Source organism: Calliphora vicina, chromosome 2 (assembly GCF_958450345.1).
Source record: "Calliphora vicina chromosome 2, idCalVici1.1, whole genome shotgun sequence".
Taxonomy (NCBI): Eukaryota; Metazoa; Arthropoda; class Insecta; order Diptera; family Calliphoridae; genus Calliphora; species Calliphora vicina.
In genome coordinates, this window is record NC_088781.1 from 127,275,226 (window position 1) to 127,293,468 (window position 18,243).

The following is an 18,243-nucleotide window of genomic DNA, read 5'->3' on the forward strand; positions in this document are numbered from 1 at the left end:
TGTTTTCGTTTGGTCCATTTTGTTTTTAATATGAATAAATAAGTTGAATCCTAATGTTTGCTAAATTTTTACTACTAGTTCCAAAATTTCCCTGTAACGATTCATTAAAATTAAACGAACAAATATTTTTACCAATACAACTACTTATACCGATAAAAGTTAATGAACTTTTCTTGTACATTAAAATAATCATTCCATCCCATTCATCACTAACCCAAAGAGACGGAAAAATACACAGTCATAAATAAAGCACGTGCCTCATCTTCTTACCCCAAAAAGGTGTTAATTTGCGAACGTTTGAAATAAACCACATAAACATTGACATTAATCAATTCGGCTACATAGGATGCACAAAGATTTATTTGGCAAAAATGATTTAAATATAAAATAGAGACATAAACTTTAAGTAATTTTATTATTTGCTAAAAGAGAAGAGAAAAAAAACATCACAGACTGAGATTTATCGATTTCTCAAGTACACAAAAAAGTACCAAACAACAACAACAACATAAACATTTGTAATGATTGCAGTTTTGAAAGAGCCAACAAAGGTAGGGCAAGATTCAAGTGACCTTAAATATATATACTGCATATAAATGGGAGTTAATTTATTATTTATTAGATGTTAAAACATATTATATACATACAATTATAGGAAACAAAAATGTGGACTTACCAGAAGCAAATACAACATTGAAGGGAATCTTTTTAGCCATGATGAAGCATAGAGTGTTGGGACTGACAGTACAGGAATTTTATTTTTTCTTTCTTCTGCAACACTTTTTAACACTTAATAGCACAAATATTTAATTTTGATATTATTTTTTTTATTTATTTTTATTATAGCATTTTTTATTTGCTTCTTTTTTTGTATTTTTTTTAACAAATATTTTATATTTTTTAATTAAATTGCATTTTTTTTTATTTTTTTTCTGTAAGCACAATTTCTTCTCGTCTGACCAGGATAACTACTAGACAACCCCAATTTGTTACAGCTTTTAAAATGACACTTACATTTAGTGTCAAATATAAGTTTGACATATGAAAGTAAAAACCTGCGCACTAGCCCGAATTTTTATTGTATATTAAATGAAGAAATCTATATATAAATATATATTTTAAAATTATTTATGTTTTGTATGCTAATCTTTTTAATTTAATAGGATTTAATATAAAATTCCCTAAATATTATTCAAAATTTTAGTTGCCTAACTATTTAAAACAGTTTTAACGGTTTTATATCTTAAAAAGTCTGGTAGCTATTGGAAAATATCATAACAACCCTGTTTTACACACATATTTTAAACTGGCAACACTAAATACAACTAACAGGTAATGCCGTTAAACAGCTGTTTAAGATAAGGCAGTATTACGGCACGTCACTTTATTTTATCAATTTTGTTTTTATTTGTCACTTAAAGAAAAAAATCACTGTTTTAATTAATTAAGACAATATTATAGAAAATCCATATAAAATGGAACATAAATACAGTATATTATTGCCCACCTACAATGAAAAGGAAAATCTACCCATTATTATTTGGTTAATAATGAAATATCTCAATGAAAGGTAAGAATTTGAAAGGAAATTCTAAAAAACATTTAATAATTGCTTTTTGTTAATAAGTGGCCACAAATTTGAAGTTATTGTCATAGATGATGGCAGTCCAGATGGTACATTGGAAGTGGCCCAAGATCTACAAAAAATCTATGGTGAAGATAAAATATTGCTACGGCCACGTAAAGCAAAATTGGGTTTGGGTACAGCCTATATACATGGCATACAACATGCCACGGGAGACTTTATCATTATAATGGATGCCGATTTGAGTCATCATGTAAGTTCATCAGATTAAAGTTCAAACTTCTTTAATAAAAACTTTACCTTTTTAGCCCAAATTCATACCAGAATTCATAGAATTGCAGCAGAAACATGATTACGATATTGTCTCCGGCACCCGCTACCAAGGATCGGGTGGTGTTTACGGTTGGGATTTTAAGCGCAAGCTTATTTCCCGTGGTGCCAACTTTTTGTCACAACTCTTGTTGCGCCCTAATGCTTCGGACTTAACCGGCTCATTTAGATTGTACAAGAAACCGGTTTTGGAAAAGTGCATTTCCAGTTGTGTTTCCAAGGGTTATGTCTTTCAAATGGAGATGTTGGTGCGTGCCAGGCAACATGGCTTTTCGGTGGGTGAGGTACCTATAACATTTGTGGATCGTGTTTATGGCACTTCCAAATTGGGCGGTACAGAAATTGTACAATTTGCCAAAAATTTGCTGTATTTATTTGCTACCACTTAAATTGTGTAGTTATCCTTGATTATTTTTGTATATTATTAAACACTTTGATAAATATAATTCCATTAAATTAAACTTTACTTTGTATATTGAACACTACACTAAATTAATTGTAAAAAATTAACTGAAAAGGATGAAATGAAAAACTGTTGCCGCGATTTTATGGAGTAAATTGTAAACAAATGTAATGTTGATAATACTGTTAGCTACCAGTGCAGCCAAGTTTAGTTTTAGGCTGCAAAGGGGCTACCATATTCTGCGACCGTTATTTTTTTTTAAATGTTTTGATATAAAAACTTTAAACATTTTATTGTAAAAAACGGTAAATAAGATGGCGCTTTGTCTTATTAGTGAAATAGGCCCTGGTAATTATTCATCAAGCAGCGTTTTTATTGTTTCTTAAAAATTTAAAACACCAAACTATCTTAAATATTTTAATATAAATATTGAAAAAAATTTTTGTGTAAAAGAAATTGAGTTTAAAAAAATGTTGGGGTGGAAAACATTGTCTTAAAAAGTTGATGAAAAATATATTTGCTTACAAAATAAATAAATTTTAGAAAAAAGTAAAAAAATTTATAAAGCATACCAGTATACAAATTACAGGTATGACAGTGTTTTTGCATAGACAACTTTGTCTTTACAAAAGTCATTAATTGTTTTGATAAATATTTGACAAATATAGACAGGGGCTTACTGTGAAATTATTTAAAATTTAGCCCAATAAAATAATAAACTCAACTTAAGACAAAATTTATTAAACTTTTAAATAATTTTTTTGCATAATAAATATAAATTTATTCTCTGAGATTATTTATAAAAATTTAAATATTTTTTGGAATAAAATTAACTTATTTTTCGTTATCTTTTAATTTATATGTACTTAATTTTGACATTCTCGCAAGCAATTATCGAACAGCTTAGCTCACGCTCTATTTAATTTCTAAGTTTATAGATATTGAAATATTAATTTTGATGTTTTATATTCATTTCGTCATTTCGTTACTTATTTTGCAAAATAAGACACTAAATTGGCAACATTGCCTCAATGACACAACAATGCTACCAAGTTTCGTAAAAATTTACAAGACATCATGAAAAATCAACAACAACAAAAAAGCAATTACTAAAACGTCAAAAAAAAGATTGCAAAGAACATACAAAACACACAAATTTCCAATAAAATTGCTAGAAAACTATAATAAATTTCTAAATTTAACAGAACAGTTCATTAAAATCGTATTGAAAATATTCCGAGTATATTTAAAAACGACTAAGTAATCAGCTATATTACAAAAATAAAAGAAAATTCCAGACAACACAACAACAAAGGGGCAGAATCCAATAAGCAGCTGGTTTCTGTACATTCATTAAGAATTATAAAAAAAGTTCAAGCAGAAACTACAAAAGTTTAACGCAATAAATATAGCGTATCGTTTAAAATGTCGGTAACAGATTTCATTAAGGGTTTACCCTGCCATAATGCAGACAATTTCTCACAATTCAATACGGAACAAGCCATGCGAACATCACAAAAAAGACCATCCGTTTACCTACCCACTGAAGACTATCCCTCGGAACAACATATAGTATTGGATAAACGTTCGGTACTGCTGCGCTATTTGACACAACAGTGGGATAAGAAGATATTACCCAAGAAACGTGATCATGGCACTGAAGGTTCCAGTTCGGCTAATGGTGCTGGCAACAGTTGTAAAAAGCGCCCACGTTTGGAGGCCGAATAGATGATAACAAATTCTTAGTTTTTCTTTTTAAAAAAAGAGCTTAAAGTCTAACAAATTGAAGTGGCAATAGTCTTTAAAACTCCTTCCAATAGCTCCTCCTAACTAACATACAACTCAATTTTGTAAACCATCTTGTGTTAATTTTTTTTTTCTGTGAAACAATCTATTTTGTTTACGATTTTCTTTTTTTTATTCCACCTGAATTATTATTAATTTAATACGTACAACAGGATTTAAATAAGATTTCGAATTACTTTAATATTTATAATTTTTTTTAAATAAAATAAAAAAACTAAAAATGTGTTTAATTCTCATTACAAAGTACCGTTATATTTGGGGCAGTATTTAATGGGTAAACAATTTTTTGGAGAATATTTTAGTTTTGGTAATGTGTTTATTTTTTTAAATTTTAGCTAAAAATCGTTTTGGTTTTTAAAACTTTAATTTTAATGGTGCAAATCCTTGGGGTCTGGTTTGCCGTATTGCTTCTCCCACCAAGCTACAAATTCTTTCTTACGTTGTTCACGTTTGGCAAAGAATTCAGGGTATTGAGCTTTTTCCAAAGGATGCCAGTAGTCCAAAACCCAATCTGGGGGCTCAACATCACGTTCGAAAGCACAGCCACCAGGACTGTTGGCCTCTAAAAATTTAAAAATCACATAATTTGCGAACTTTATACAATTTCTCAAGACAACTTACGTTTAATGGGCTGGTAATGCTGGGTATTAAACAACTCTTGCTCGCCAGCAGCCAACAGTTGAGCGGCCTTGGCCATGTCGGTTACCTTACGGTTCTCTTCGAAACGGTGTCGCATTTGTACAGCTCTGTAGCGGTAAACTTCTCTAAAAATATTGAATTATTTCATTAATACAACGAATTTCCAAATTACATAACCTCAGTGCTTGCCAACATCCTGGCCATTTTCTAACTTACCTACGATCATACCAGGCTTCCAAATTACGCAAAGCTTTCTTGTACAAGCTTTGTACCTGTCTGGTGTGTGTAACAATACCAGTGGGTATATTCATGTTGAATATTTTATTAATTTTATTAGAATTTTCCCAAAATAAAATGTTTTCTCTTGCACCAGACAGCTAATTTACACTGAATGACAGTCTTCTTCTTTTTCAATATTGTCATTCATATAAATTAATGATAGTATTGCCAAGTCTTTAAATGAAATCCCATTAACGCTAGTTTATTTCTGTGAATTTTGGTAAAGTTCCAATAGTCATAGTTCTCTATTGGAATCTTGTTCAAGGTTTCTATAGAAAACACTTCCAATATAAAATGTATTTTTTAGTCGAATTTTTATAAAATTTTAAAAGCTGACAGATTTCAAATATATAACCTAATTAATAAATGACATATAGTGATTTTATGTCTATACCTTATTTTTAAATTTGTATTTTAATATTATTTGCCTATGATGCATTCAACAATTTATCTTTATAAATTACAATCAAATTGAATTTATATACATTTTAAATATACATGTAGCAAACTTAGCTAATTTTAAGCTAAATATAATTTTACCTATTTTCTAGTGATTTTTGAAAACCAAATGTTAGCATCATTGCAAGTTAGTCAAAATAAACAGCTGTTTTGCCGTTTACGTCACAGTGTTATTGTAAAGAGTATGTATTAAAATAGTACTCACAAATGCAACACTAGTTGTGGTGAATTTCAATGAGTGGTAAGGCAGGTATTTTAAACAAAACATAGAATTAATTTTATACAGTAATTTTATTGTTTTAGCAGTATTTTTAAAATAAACGAGTTATTTTCGTCACAAACTCTATAAAAAAATGGTTTAATGAAGAATATTAGCATTTTGTATAAATGAATAAGGCAGCTTGTATTTTAATTTAATTTTCAAGCAAAAATCTGAAAAACAAATTAGGATTCTATAGTTGTAAAAAAGTAGGAGTTTCGATTTCTGAAAGTTGACTTTTCAAACTTTCGGCTTTTTAAAATTTTCGAATAGCCAATCGACTTTTTCGGCTCTAGTTTTTTATGAAAAATCGACTTATTTCGACCATTTCGTTTATTGATGAGAAAAACTCATTTTATAAAATTTATTTATTTTTGTAATTTATTCGCACAATGAACTTTTTAAATAGCTGATAAAAATGGATAGAGTCAAGATTTGAGAAAATTTAAAAACCAAAATAATAAACGATTATAATGATAGATTGAAGCAGTTTAAATTTTTTAAATTTAAATTCTTTAAAAACTCAACATTTGGAAGGTAGACCTCGTAAAAGAATTCCCGAAAATTACTACACGACAGGTCGAGTCAGAAATGCAATACGGTTCTCTTTTCAAATGAATCCGTATACAATTTAAGAGGCAGTGATGAGAGCACATTTGTAAGACGGCCTAAGGGGAAAAGACTGGACCGCAAATACACAAGTAACCCCCATTTTCTAAATCTCTGGTTATTTTTTATCGTGACGATAAACTGACAGTTCTTATACAATAAAATTTTAATTGGAGGTTTATCATTACGAAAAACGATAACCAGATATTGAGAAAATTGGGGTAATACAGTCAAATTTGGCGATATAAAAAATATTATGTGTGGATCTGTTTTTCAGACCAAGGTATGGGTACAATTCATATCACAAAAGATAATAAACAAGCGATACCCATTGATATTAATATTAAGGTCCTACGTGTCCTGATTTATCTGTTATACCAAATTAAATTTTAAGTCCTGGAAACTTATCCTTAAGCCCCAATGATTTTTTTAAATATTTTTTATTTTTGTATTTCCCTAATATGTTTCAAAGCATTATAAATTATTTTAGTTACAAAATTATAGTTTTTACTAATTTTATAGCAAAAAATAGAAGGCACTTTAAAAAAAAAAATTTGGATTCAAAAATCTATTTTCACACATTTTCAAATTGCTATCAATCGAACACGAATAGCGATAATTTAATGAAATAAATTGTAAACACCTCTAAATATATTCCAAAAATAGACCCAAGAACATTTTTTTAAAAATATTCATAAATGTCGATGTTATGTGCAAAAATCTAAAATATGGGTACATATGGGTACAATGTAGCGAAAGGGTTAATTACACTGCACAACAAAAGTCCTACAAATTTTTAACACATGATAAACTTCATTCATATTTGAAAATTTACACTTTATATAGTCATACTGAATTTTCAGTTGTTCATCTCGTGATCATTTTTTGCCTCAAAAAAGTGAAATATGTATTTCTTCTGTTTTTAATTTATACTTGCTTTAGTATAGTATAGGATTATCTTGATATCTTTAAATAATTTTTTTTTTAATTTATCAATTTAAATAGACATCAGCAATATAAAAATATTTAATTGACAATACATTTTGTAAATGAATAAAAAAACATGATTTGCAAATTTATCATCAAAATTAAATTTTTTAGAAATTTAAAAAAAATCGTTTTATTATGAAATTTATACCAATTTACCAAGTTGTATACGCTACTTTAAATATCAGCAACATTTTTGCCATTTCTATGAAAAAAAGAGCAATCATTTGTAAAAAATTCACTTAAAATGTTTTCTAAAGCTAAATAAATTGATTTCCCCATTGTTAAATGAAGTCCACTGTTAAAATGTATACAACACACCACCATGTTGCTGCAAAAAGCAACACTGTGTCACAGCAACATTTCAACCTATTCACCACATTTTTATACAGTACAGGTATCAGCGACTGACATCAGCAAACCCATTTTTTTTATATGAAGTTTTTTCATCAGCTAAATTTGGGCCCCCGTGAGCCAAACCGACTCCATAAGAAATACATGGCGTGTGTGTGTAGTCATGTTCATGTCAGCCGGAGTGGTGTAAACGAACACACACACAAACAGAAAACGAAGAGGTGAATTAAAAGAAATTCTTATTTTGTTGTGTGTGCAGAAAAAATTCCAATTATTCTCCTCTTCTCGTGTGTTGTATATACGCGCAAAAATAAATTTTGGATTTTAAGCTGCGCAAATTATGAAAAAGAATTAAAAAATTAATACACCTCAATTAAATAAATAGCTTGAACAAAGAACAACAGAGCGGGTAAGTAAAACAAGTGTAAACATAAATAAATTTAAGTATTTTTTTAAAATTTTGTTAAAGTGAAAAAATTTCACCGCCCTTTTGGCAAACACATTTTTTTCTACATTCGATTTGGTTTATTTTATATGTGCATGGTAAAGGCGGCCATTTTTTTCTATCTTGTTTACACAACGAAAACGGTGTTCTCCAAAAAAGGCGTAGTAAAAAAAAACGACAAGTTAATATGAAATACAACAACAATATAGAAAAAAAGAAGAGCATTTCTTTGTTCCGTTTTTTTAAGTTTTTTTCTACAGCCATGTATATAAGCTGCTAAATGCCACTCCTGTTATTTTGCGTACCGTAGTTTTTTTTTTATTGTATTTATTGTTTTTTGCTTTTTGTCTGTAGTTTCGTTTTTGCTCATCTATTCTCTTCGTCGTGTTTTTGTTTGTGCGCGATTTTTTTTTCTATAGTGGATTTTTTTTTGACTTTTGCCTTGCCGTCTTCGTTTGCAGTTCATTCACATTTTGTTTAAATTCTTGCTTGTTTTTTTTCTGTTTATGTGTATATTGTTTTGTATTGTGTCGTGTGTATGTTGCAGGTGAAGTTGTAGCCGCCGCCGACATCGAACCAAAAGTCTCCCCTTCATGCTTGTTGGAGAAAGTGAGATGTACTAAGGAGACTGTTATTAACATAAAAGTTAAACAAAGAGTAAGAGAGAAGGAGAATATTGTGTGTTTTTTCTTTCGTAGTATAGTGAAAATAAAATCAGACAAAACAACTACGACAAAACGAAAAAAAAACAACAAATACTAGTGCGTCAAAGCTTTTTTTAATCTGAAGACAAAACGAATCGAAAAGAAAACAAAACAAAAACTACTACCATGTCTTGTTCACCGGCAAACTCACCATCAGTCAACGATGATTGTAGCCGGTAAGTTTTGTTGTACGATGATAATGTTAGAAGAAGAAAAAGAAAAAAAACGAACTTATAATTGTGTGGTCTTTGTGGAAATAATTTTTTAAATAGATAAGAGAATGAGAAAAATAGTATTGCCAGATTAGATCTTTGTTGTTTAATTAATATAACAGTGGGTTCCAATATTTGGAAAGTGCAATTTATACAATTGGAATTTGCGATAATAAAAATATCACAATAATGATAGATTTGCCCGAATACTAGTATTAGGGCGATTTTTGTTTTAATCCTTGTTCCAATATTCGGTCGGACTCTACAAATTAATTTGTTGGAAAAATGGATAAATTACACTCTGAATTTTTAAACTTGGTTATAGGTATTTTGTTAAAAATGCATTCTTTGGTGGAATTTTTTTTTTGTGTTTGCTGGAACAAAAATTCCAATTTTCAACTTTTCCATTTTTCTAACCAAAAAAAATTTTAAATTAATATCTACCATTAATGCAAATTTTAAATAATGGTTACTAAAATAATTTTATTTACCCATATGTATTAGTAATTATCAGGCCTGTCACACATTTTGTTCGGAATGGTTTCAATTCCGTAGTTTTTATTCCGATCGATTTTGTTTTAGTTTATTAATTCCAAAAATATTTAATAATTCTATATTTCTGATTTAAATTTAAAACCGTTTTTTATATTAAAACAAAAGGGAAACTTTTGGTACAGAAATTGATTAAACATTTTAGAAAAACAAAAAATTACAAATAAATATCAATTCCACTTTAAAAACTGAAAGTGGTTTCATTCCGAAAGAAATTTACGTTTTATTTTTTCTGAAGAAGCAAAATACGGAATTAATTCCACGCCTGTATATTTACGTTGAACATGACCCCCTGTCTATACTTGACAAATAGATATCATAACAATCAATGTTGTCAAGACAAAGTTGTCTGAGCAAAAGCACTAACAATTTTGTCATAACGTAGCAATAATACTAATAAATGGGGACTATACCTGATTTATCTTTATAACCATTTTGACGTTTATCATGATAAAAATTTAACGGTATATTTTGTTTTTGTGGAAAGTTCATATTTCACAGATATGGGCCTACAAAGTTCCAACATTGGATAGGTATAGTTGATTTTTGGCCGTTTGCCGGCAATAAAGATATCTCCGTCTGGACCTAGGCTGTCAGTCAAGAAATCTTTTTTATGTGAAACCGCATTTCGACTACTAATAAAACCGAGATAGGTAATACATTTTTTGGGTTTATAGGTACTATATGCTAAATTAAACCTATAAATTATCTCGTCTATAATTTTGTGTACAATAATACCGATCATTATGACGGTAATTTTTGAAATAAAATAGATTTGGGTCCAAATGTGTTTTTTAAATAGGAATATGAACTGAGTAATACAAAATATGCGCTGTTCTTTACTCTTTCATATAGTTTTATCAGTTTTAAAAAAAGTCAATTATTTTTTGTATGAGAGTGTTTTTTCGTTGTAAACGTCAAAGTTAAAATTCATGTTTTCTCATATATTTGACAAGTAAAAATTTGGGTTAAATACAGATTAGAAAGATACTAATATCTACTATTTATACTAGGTTTTATTTCTAAAATCGCATGATTTGTTGAAAATTTATTTAAGAAATAGTAAAAGTCATAAAACATTCAAAGCCGTTTTTCTCGAAACGACTTTTTTAATTATGACGTTGTTGCAGCAAATGAGCGATATATACACATCTGCTCAAAATAATAGATACATTTATTTTTTAAAAACGAAAAAAAATAATGGTATATTGTAAAATTATAAAAAAAATTCAGTCGATTTTTATTTATAGTTAAAAGGAGAGTAAAAAACAAAAACAAAATATTTCATAATTAATAATAAATATTATAAAGTAAATTAAATTTCTTAAATTTCGAAAAATTTGGTGCTCATAATAATAGATACATTTTTAAAAATTCTTATTAAACAAAAGCTAATAAATTTTATCTTAAAAAAATTAGTTTATTATTAAAGTAAAGCTAGTATCCAGTATATCCACCTTTGTTTTGTAAAACTTTCTCCACTCTTCTGGGCATACTGGATATCAAGTTCTGACACTTCTCCAATGGAATCTCGTACCATATTTTTTGCGTTTTCTCCCATAAATCGTCTTTATTTTTGAAAACTTCCTTCGAAAGCCTTATCTTTAATTCACTCCACAAGTTTTCTATTGGGTTTAAATCAGGGGATTGGCTGGGCCAGCTTAAAACAGGTACGTTATTCTCCAAGAACCAGTTTTTAACTAATCTTGAACTATGTTTTGGGTCGTTGTCCTGCTGGAATGTCCATATTAATTGCATATTTTCCGATGCATATGGAAGCATTACGTTTTCCAATATGTCTCTATACCCACTAGCATTCATGATATCTTCTATTCGGAATATCGGACCAACACCATTCCATGAAAAGCAACCCCAAACCATTATGTTTCCCCCGCCATGTTTTACCGTCTTTTTTGTAAATTTAACGTGGAATTCTTTTCCTTTTGGTCGGCGTACATTTCTTTGGCAGTCGTTTCCAAACAAATTTATTTTTGTTTCGTCGCTCCATAAAATATTTCTCCATTTTTTTTCGCCTTCACACCCGGACCATTGTAAGTGCTCTTTAGCAAATTCTAATCTTGTCTTGATATTTTTTTGGCGCATTAGTGGCACTTTTCTGGCAATTCTTCCCGGCAATTTAGCTTGTAAAAGACGACGACGAACTGTTTGTGGACTGATTTCGTTACATAGCTCCGCAGAAATAGCTTTCGATGATATGAAAGGGTCTTTTTTAACCATAAGGACGATCCGCCTATCTGTTTCTGGACTGGTTTTCTTTGGTCTACCGCGAGTTTCTCTTTTTTGTTTTTTAGATAAAGCATTTTGGACAAAATGTAAAGATCTTCCTATGCTCTTTGCTATTTCCCGTAATGATTTTCCTTGATTTCTCATCGTTTGAACAATTTTTTTCTCATCTTCGGTACAATGATGATTTCGTCCCATTTTCTTCAAAAGAGTCCTATTTTTTATAAAATTGTTGCTAAAATTTAAATTATACTTACTGTTTCACGTAAATAGGAACAAAAAATTGCACAAAAAAAAAATTGTATATAAACAAATTACAAATTACTGATGTGTATCTATTTTTATGAGCAAATAATTTTTTGTAATTCAAATAAATTCGTTTTTAAAAATCAACATGAAAGCAAATAGTTGCCAGATTTTTAACTGACATGACATTGCCAGATAGAAATTTTAATAATATGATGTATTCTTAACGCTTGCGAGGAAATTTTCAATGTTACCGCCATTTAAATTTTTTCCAATTAGGTGTATCTATTATTTTGAGCAGATGTGTAGATTTGTTAAATTTTCCCTCAAAAAGTTTTTCAGCAACATTTTTTTAAAATTTTTTTGTTTAGATTTTATTTGAAATCTTATAACATTTCTATTACAATTACAGCACTAAAATGCTACCCCACACACCACCGGCCAGCCAAGAAACCCAGCGAAACACTGATACGCCTTCGCCTACCACCACATCGACACCTTTATCTACCCCAAATTCCCTACATTCCTCTAGTTTTTTACATGATCCTACATCGACATCAGCACCGGGTAAACACAAATCTGCCTTCCTACCCTATAGACCTCAAGCTACCGTCCTCACCAACCTGCAAAGAGGCAACACCGAAGCTACATTTTGTCCAGTCGAGGTACAACTATCGTTTCATGAAAGAGCTGGCCAAGGAGAAGTAAGCGAAGAGCAAATATACAAACAAAAAGCCACCAACATAGATGCCAAAGATGCCTTTGGTTTTACACCACTGCACTGGGCCTGCTATTATGGTCAATTGGCCACGGTGCAGCCTTTAATTGAAGCTGGTTCAAATATCAATGAAGAGGCACCGGAAATGGTTACACCCTTGCTATTGGCTGCCTCGGGCGGACATCATGAAGTTGTACGCTTGTTATTGGAAAAAGGTGCAGATTATAAACATATGGATATTATGGGTAATACAGCATTAATGTATGCCGCTGCTGGTAATCATCCGCACACTTGTAATGAGCTTCTGGCCAAAGATCCTGATATGTCGACTGCTAATGAAAATGGTGATACAGCATATTCGTTGGCCATCGAAAATGGCGCTATTTTAGCTCAGGCGGTATTGGAACAATATTTAACGTCTATTTTATCCTTATAAAATTAGTCTTATCTACAACATGCGAGATGTGAGAACCTTAAACAAGTTTTGATCGAAAAGGTAGGTGATTGGCATTTAATTTTATGATAATAAACAAAGTTATGCTTTGGTAATAAACGTTTTCTTATTGTAATTCATTTTACAAGCATTTTAAAATGAAACATGTATTTCAACAAGCATTTTTATAGGAATGTAATTCCAGTCTTCTAGCTTTCTCCAACAAAAAGGAAACTTACCCAATAAGCATTTTTACTGGAATTCAAGTTGAATGCAATTGTAATTCAAGCCTTTAATGTTAGTCAAGCAATTGAATTACAGTTGTATTACACTTTATTTCAGTAGCATTCTCCAGTAAAAAGGAAACATAAATTCAAGCCATAAGTTTTTTGTTTGAAAAATATTTAATTTTTCAAATATTTTTCAAGTTAAAAACATAATTACATTTGCATTTAAGTCAAATTCCAACAAAATTCAAGTATTCAAGTAAATTCAGGTATATTCAATTTTTTCAAAGAAGTTTAATACATAATTATATTTGAATTTAAGTAAAATAGATTATTATGATTTAATTTCCAATTGTATATATTTCATAATTGCATTTCAGAAATCTAATTATATTTCAGAAATCTCTAATTGTATTTCAGAAGGTTCTAATGATATGATAAACATATTCGATAACAACTACTGGGGGGTTATCAAGTAATTCGATGTTTCAGAAACTCATGGGTGAATTCAGCTTTACATAATAACCCCCCTGAAAATCACAAATTTTAAACAATAAAATATATACATAGTTTTGATGGTTTTGATAATGAAGTACCTACTTTATAAAATTAAGGATGAAAATCTCCACTTTGTTGAGTTGTACTGTTTAACGAATAATTCTCGAAATGTTTGGCATTTGAAAGAGTTCGTATTCAAATTATACTAATTGAATAGTGCAAAGCAGGGGCAATTTCTGTAATGCCTTTTGCAATATTATTGCTGACAATTATGGCAACTATTTTTAATTGATTGTTTTGCATTTGCCACCAATGTAATGGGTCGATTATGGATGGCAACCGAACTTTTCAGTTGCCAAAATAGTATTACTCATTTCTGTTGTCGAATTGGTAACCAGAAATTTGTGGTTGCCTTCTGGCAACGCAACTCAAGTTCGTTTGCCATCTATAATCGACCCATAAATGAAAATCCTACCTATTCATGTTTTTTCAATTTGTAAAATCGTTAATAAGTTAGTTTAATTGGTGGCCTTCAGGTCCATTCAGTTGATCACTTTGTGTTGCATAAAAAATGTAATAGAGACAGAAGGGGGAAACTAATGCCTAAGACACAGTAAAACTATAACACAAGTTGAAAGTTTCAGAAGAGGTCAAGCAGAAAACATGAGTTCCAAAAGACATATCGACGGATTTGAGATCACCTCAAGGATATTCATATTTGATAGTGCAGAGAGATTGCTGAAGGAACGTAGCTTGGCGAACTCTTTGTGTCTGTTATGGGCGATGGACGATCTCCATGTACCAGATTCGGGGTGTTGTAGTAGTAGGTGAATGCGCAAATATTTGAGGACACCGATACTAGCTTGAATGAGATATACAAGAAATAAATGTAGACCATCTTTCGATTTTTGTTTTTACAGCCCTATGAAGTTTTACTATTTTAATCGTTTGTTATCAATTGTACATACCTACTTGAACATTCGACCTTATAAATTTTGTTGTAACAGTTTCGGTTGATACAGCTGTCGTTGAGTTGACAATATTTGGCGGAGTATGACTCGGGTCGTTAAGGAGCCAAATAGCCCTGTACTATCAACTTGTGTCCTTTTGAAATTTTAGTTACATTTTTTTACTTGATCATAATTTAAAAGCTCAACAGTAGAAAAATTGTAGTACATAAAATGAAATATGCGTGCATGAGAGAGAATGGCAATAACAACTCTCATAATTACTAATAAATTTCCAACAATACAAATATGCAATTCATAAAGTACTACTTCCGTTCTTAAACATGACATACTATTTTTTCTTTTATAAATACACTAGCAGACCCGGTGCGCTTCGCCACCCCAATTAGAAGAAAGAAATAGTACTATTAAGTCTCCGTTTGTGAATCTAATTGAAAATGTCTAATTTCATATTTCTGGGTCCATTATTATAGAAAATGCAAAATGTGTTCCTAATTTAAAATTTTTATGTTTATTATTATAAAATATTCAAAAAGTACCATTGCAATAAGGAAATAGTACCATTGATTATCACTTTTAAATTCGCATTCACTAAACCATAACCCGTCAAGTTTGAATTTTAGATTTGTATATCATTTCCTATATTATCAACTAATTTTGTTTCTATAATACTTAAGATTTAATAAATTATCACAAAACCGAAACCGATCGGTTTTTAATTTTTTAAAACCGAAACCGCGGTTTTGAAATTCTTCGATTTTTTGGAAACTCTAGGTCCATTATTATAGGAAATTCAAAAAAGTACCATTATTATATATAAAAAGTACCAAAAATCCCCCACTTGTGGTTTCCCACTCACTCCGGTCCATATAAGCTTAATTTCATGTTTTTAGGTTCATTGGTGAAGAAATTACAAAAAGTACCATTCGAATAAAGAAAAAGTACCAAAAAGTCTCCCCTAGAATTCTAACTCACTTAGGACCATGCAGTATGCTTAATTTCATGTTTTAAGTCCATTGCTATAGAAAATTAAAAAAAAGTACCATTAGAATAAACAAAAGGTACCATGAGGTATCCGCTTGAATTTTCAATCACTTAGGACCATATACGCTCAATTTCATATTTCTAGGTCCATTATGTTATAGAAAATTCAAAAAGTAACATTAGAATATAGAAAAAGTACCAAAAGGCACCCACTTGTAGTTGCTCACCCACTCGGGTCCGTATAATCTTTATTTAATGTTTCTAGGTTCATTGGTGAAGAAATTAAAAAAAGTACCATTTGAATAAAGAATAAGTACCAAAAAGTCTCCCCCTAGACTTCTTACTCACTTAGGACCATATATGTTTAATTTCGTGTTTCTAAGTCCATTGTTATAGAAAATTCAAAAAAGTACGATTAGAATATAGAAAAAGTACCAAAAAGCAGCCACTTGCGGATTCCCACTCACTCTGGTCCATATAACCTTTATTTCATATTTCAAGGTTCATTGGTGAAGAAATTACAAAAAGTACCATTCGAATAAAGAAAAAGTACCAAAAAGTCTCCCCCTAGAATTCTAACTCACTTAAGACCATGTATGCTTAATTTCATGTTTTTAAGTCCATTGCTATAGAAAATTAAAAAAAAGTACCATTAGAATAAACAAAAGGTACCATGAGGTATCCGCTTGAATTTTCAATCACTTAGGACCATATACGCTTAATTTCATATTTCTAGGTCCATTATATTATAGAAAATTCAAAAAGTACCATTAGAATATAGAAAAAGTACTAAAAAGTATACACTTGTGGTTTTCCAGTCACTCGGGTTCATATAAGCTTTATTTCATGATTCTAGGTTCATTGGTGAAGAAATTACAAAAAGTACCATTCGAATAAAGAAAAAGTACCAAAAAGTCTCCCCCTAGAATTCTCACTCACGTAGGACCATATATGCTTAATTTCATGTTTCTAAGTCCATAGTTATAGAAAATTCAAAAAAGTACCATAGATGAACAAAAAAGTACCTATAGTACAGTTCACACATTTTGGTACCTAAATATTATCCCCTATTCCTAACACTAACTTCACTCAAATACATATCAGCTAACTTTAATGTCGATAACTGAAATAATTTAAATTTTAAAAAAGTACCATTAGGAGAAAAGTACCAATTTCCCTTTTCTTACTTGAACACCCCTCAAGTTTGAAATTTAAAAATATTCCATTTTGCCAAAATTGTTTATGCTACAGGCATGTATCAAAATATTAAAATCTGTGTTAATGTGCCCAAGAATAAATATGTTTTAAAAAAAGTACCAAACTGTTTACCCGGATTTGGCCCAATATACACCTTGGTACTCGAGTTCCAAATAACACCCTGTTAGTTAATTTTTGTATGAATCCAGGAACCAACGTTAAAAAAAATTATCAAAATTGGCTTAATAATTTCCAATATAATGTATTTTCCCGATTTTATCCCCTTTTTGGTACCTTTTTTATCCCCATTGAGGTGGTACAATTTCATTGAAATAAATTTCTGTAACGTGGTGGGAGCTCATAATAAAATATTCGTATGTCTATGTCAAATTATAGAAAAACATATTTTATGAAAAAGTACCAAAAATTAACACAATTTTTATCCCTTAAAGGTTCGAATTTCCAAAAAGTACCAAACTTATATTTTTTATTTTTTGTTAATTAAAGAATACGATTTAAAATTTGTTTCTATGTTTATTGGTTTAAAAGATACATAGGGTGCAAAAAAAGTACCAAAATACAGTTTTTACCCGTTTTCTCCCCTAAAAGTTTCGAATTTCCGAAAAGTACGAAACACCTGTCAGCTTATTTTTTAAATGGAGTAACATGCTATTTTAAGTTTTTTTATATCTTTATTAGTTTTGAAGATATAAGGTTACCGAATTTACCCGTTTTTACCCTTTTTTACCCCCTAAACGTTCGAATTTCCAAAAATCCCTTCTTATCGGATCGTTTTGGGGAAGGAGGAACCCACAGTTAAAATTTCGTGATTCTAGCTTCAGCCGTTTGGGCTGTGCGATGATGAATCAGTCAGTCAGTCAGTCAGTAACGTTACTCTTTTATATATATAGATTGTACTTGTACAAAAACCAACAACAAAAACTGTCTCTGGGATTTTTTCTGTATTTTTTTCTTCTCATTTTCATTATTTCAACATGATGCATTCCAATCAGTGTTGCCACCAAGAAAATTATAAACTACACATCCTCATACCTAAATTACACATACGAGAAAAAATTACACATGTAAATAAATTTTCGTGATT

At 30.1% G+C, this 18,243-nt stretch overlaps 5 protein-coding genes across 7 annotated transcripts in view; 3 read left to right on the plus strand and 2 right to left on the minus strand.

Moving 5' to 3' along the window:
* The window catches only part of LOC135952247 (centrosomal protein of 104 kDa), a 139,569-nt gene extending 138,496 nt beyond the window's left edge, over positions 1–1,073 (minus strand). For both annotated transcript variants that reach the window (XM_065502098.1, XM_065502097.1), the window contains exon 1: positions 677–1,073. In XM_065502098.1, coding sequence (XP_065358170.1) covers positions 677–716 — 40 coding nt within the window. In that variant the 5' untranslated portion in view covers positions 717–1,073. The remainder of the gene's footprint in view (positions 1–676) is intronic.
* A 340-nt stretch (positions 1,074–1,413) lies between these two features.
* On the plus strand, positions 1,414–2,376 carry Dpm1 (Dolichyl-phosphate mannosyltransferase subunit 1). The gene is made up of 3 exons (XM_065499703.1): positions 1,414–1,570; positions 1,628–1,838; positions 1,894–2,376. The coding sequence occupies exons 1-3, from the start codon at positions 1,476–1,478 to the stop codon at positions 2,302–2,304; spliced, it is 717 nt and encodes a 238-aa protein (XP_065355775.1). The 5' UTR covers positions 1,414–1,475; the 3' UTR covers positions 2,305–2,376.
* Positions 2,377–3,408: 1,032 nt separating this feature from the next.
* Positions 3,409–4,345, plus strand: LOC135951674 (DET1- and DDB1-associated protein 1). The gene has a single exon (XM_065501358.1). The coding sequence runs from the start codon at positions 3,744–3,746 to the stop codon at positions 4,044–4,046; it is 303 nt and encodes a 100-aa protein (XP_065357430.1). The 5' UTR covers positions 3,409–3,743; the 3' UTR covers positions 4,047–4,345.
* Positions 4,346–5,161, minus strand: ND-B22 (NADH dehydrogenase (ubiquinone) B22 subunit). Its single transcript, XM_065501357.1, has 3 exons — positions 4,980–5,161; positions 4,746–4,888; positions 4,346–4,686 (listed from the first exon to the last, which is right to left on the minus strand). Exons 1-3 carry the CDS (start codon positions 5,072–5,074, stop codon positions 4,493–4,495), a joined length of 432 nt encoding a protein of 143 aa, XP_065357429.1. The 5' UTR covers positions 5,075–5,161; the 3' UTR covers positions 4,346–4,492.
* A 2,793-nt stretch (positions 5,162–7,954) lies between these two features.
* The window catches only part of LOC135951688 (DNA-binding protein RFXANK-like), a 50,310-nt gene continuing 40,021 nt past the window's right edge, over positions 7,955–18,243 (plus strand). Inside the window, exons 1-3 of one of the 2 annotated variants that reach the window (XM_065501373.1) lie at positions 7,955–8,119; positions 8,703–9,035; positions 12,526–13,327. In XM_065501373.1, the coding sequence (XP_065357445.1) occupies positions 8,986–9,035; positions 12,526–13,267 (792 nt within the window). In that variant the 5' untranslated portion in view covers positions 7,955–8,119; positions 8,703–8,985 and the 3' untranslated portion in view covers positions 13,268–13,327. The remainder of the gene's footprint in view (positions 8,120–8,702; positions 9,036–12,525; positions 13,328–18,243) is intronic. The other variant, XM_065501374.1, reaches the window with a different exon arrangement.

Bases quoted from the DNA above. Each gene is read 5' to 3' on its own strand.
- Dpm1 (XM_065499703.1), top strand. From the start codon at position 1,476: ATGGAACATAAATACAGTATATTATTGCCCACCTACAATGAAAAGGAA. The intron at 1,571-1,627 runs GTAAGAATTTGA...TTTGTTAATAAG, and splicing joins ATGAAATATCTCAATGAAAG to TGGCCACAAATTTGAAGTTA. The intron at 1,839-1,893 runs GTAAGTTCATCA...TTACCTTTTTAG, and splicing joins ATGCCGATTTGAGTCATCAT to CCCAAATTCATACCAGAATT.
- LOC135951674 (XM_065501358.1), top strand. From the start codon at position 3,744: ATGTCGGTAACAGATTTCATTAAGGGTTTACCCTGCCATAATGCAGAC.
- ND-B22 (XM_065501357.1), bottom strand. From the start codon at position 5,074: ATGAATATACCCACTGGTATTGTTACACACACCAGACAGGTACAAAGC. The intron at 4,889-4,979 runs GTAAGTTAGAAA...CAATATTTTTAG, and splicing joins GAAGCCTGGTATGATCGTAG to AGAAGTTTACCGCTACAGAG. The intron at 4,687-4,745 runs GTAAGTTGTCTT...TTAAATTTTTAG, and splicing joins GCATTACCAGCCCATTAAAC to AGGCCAACAGTCCTGGTGGC.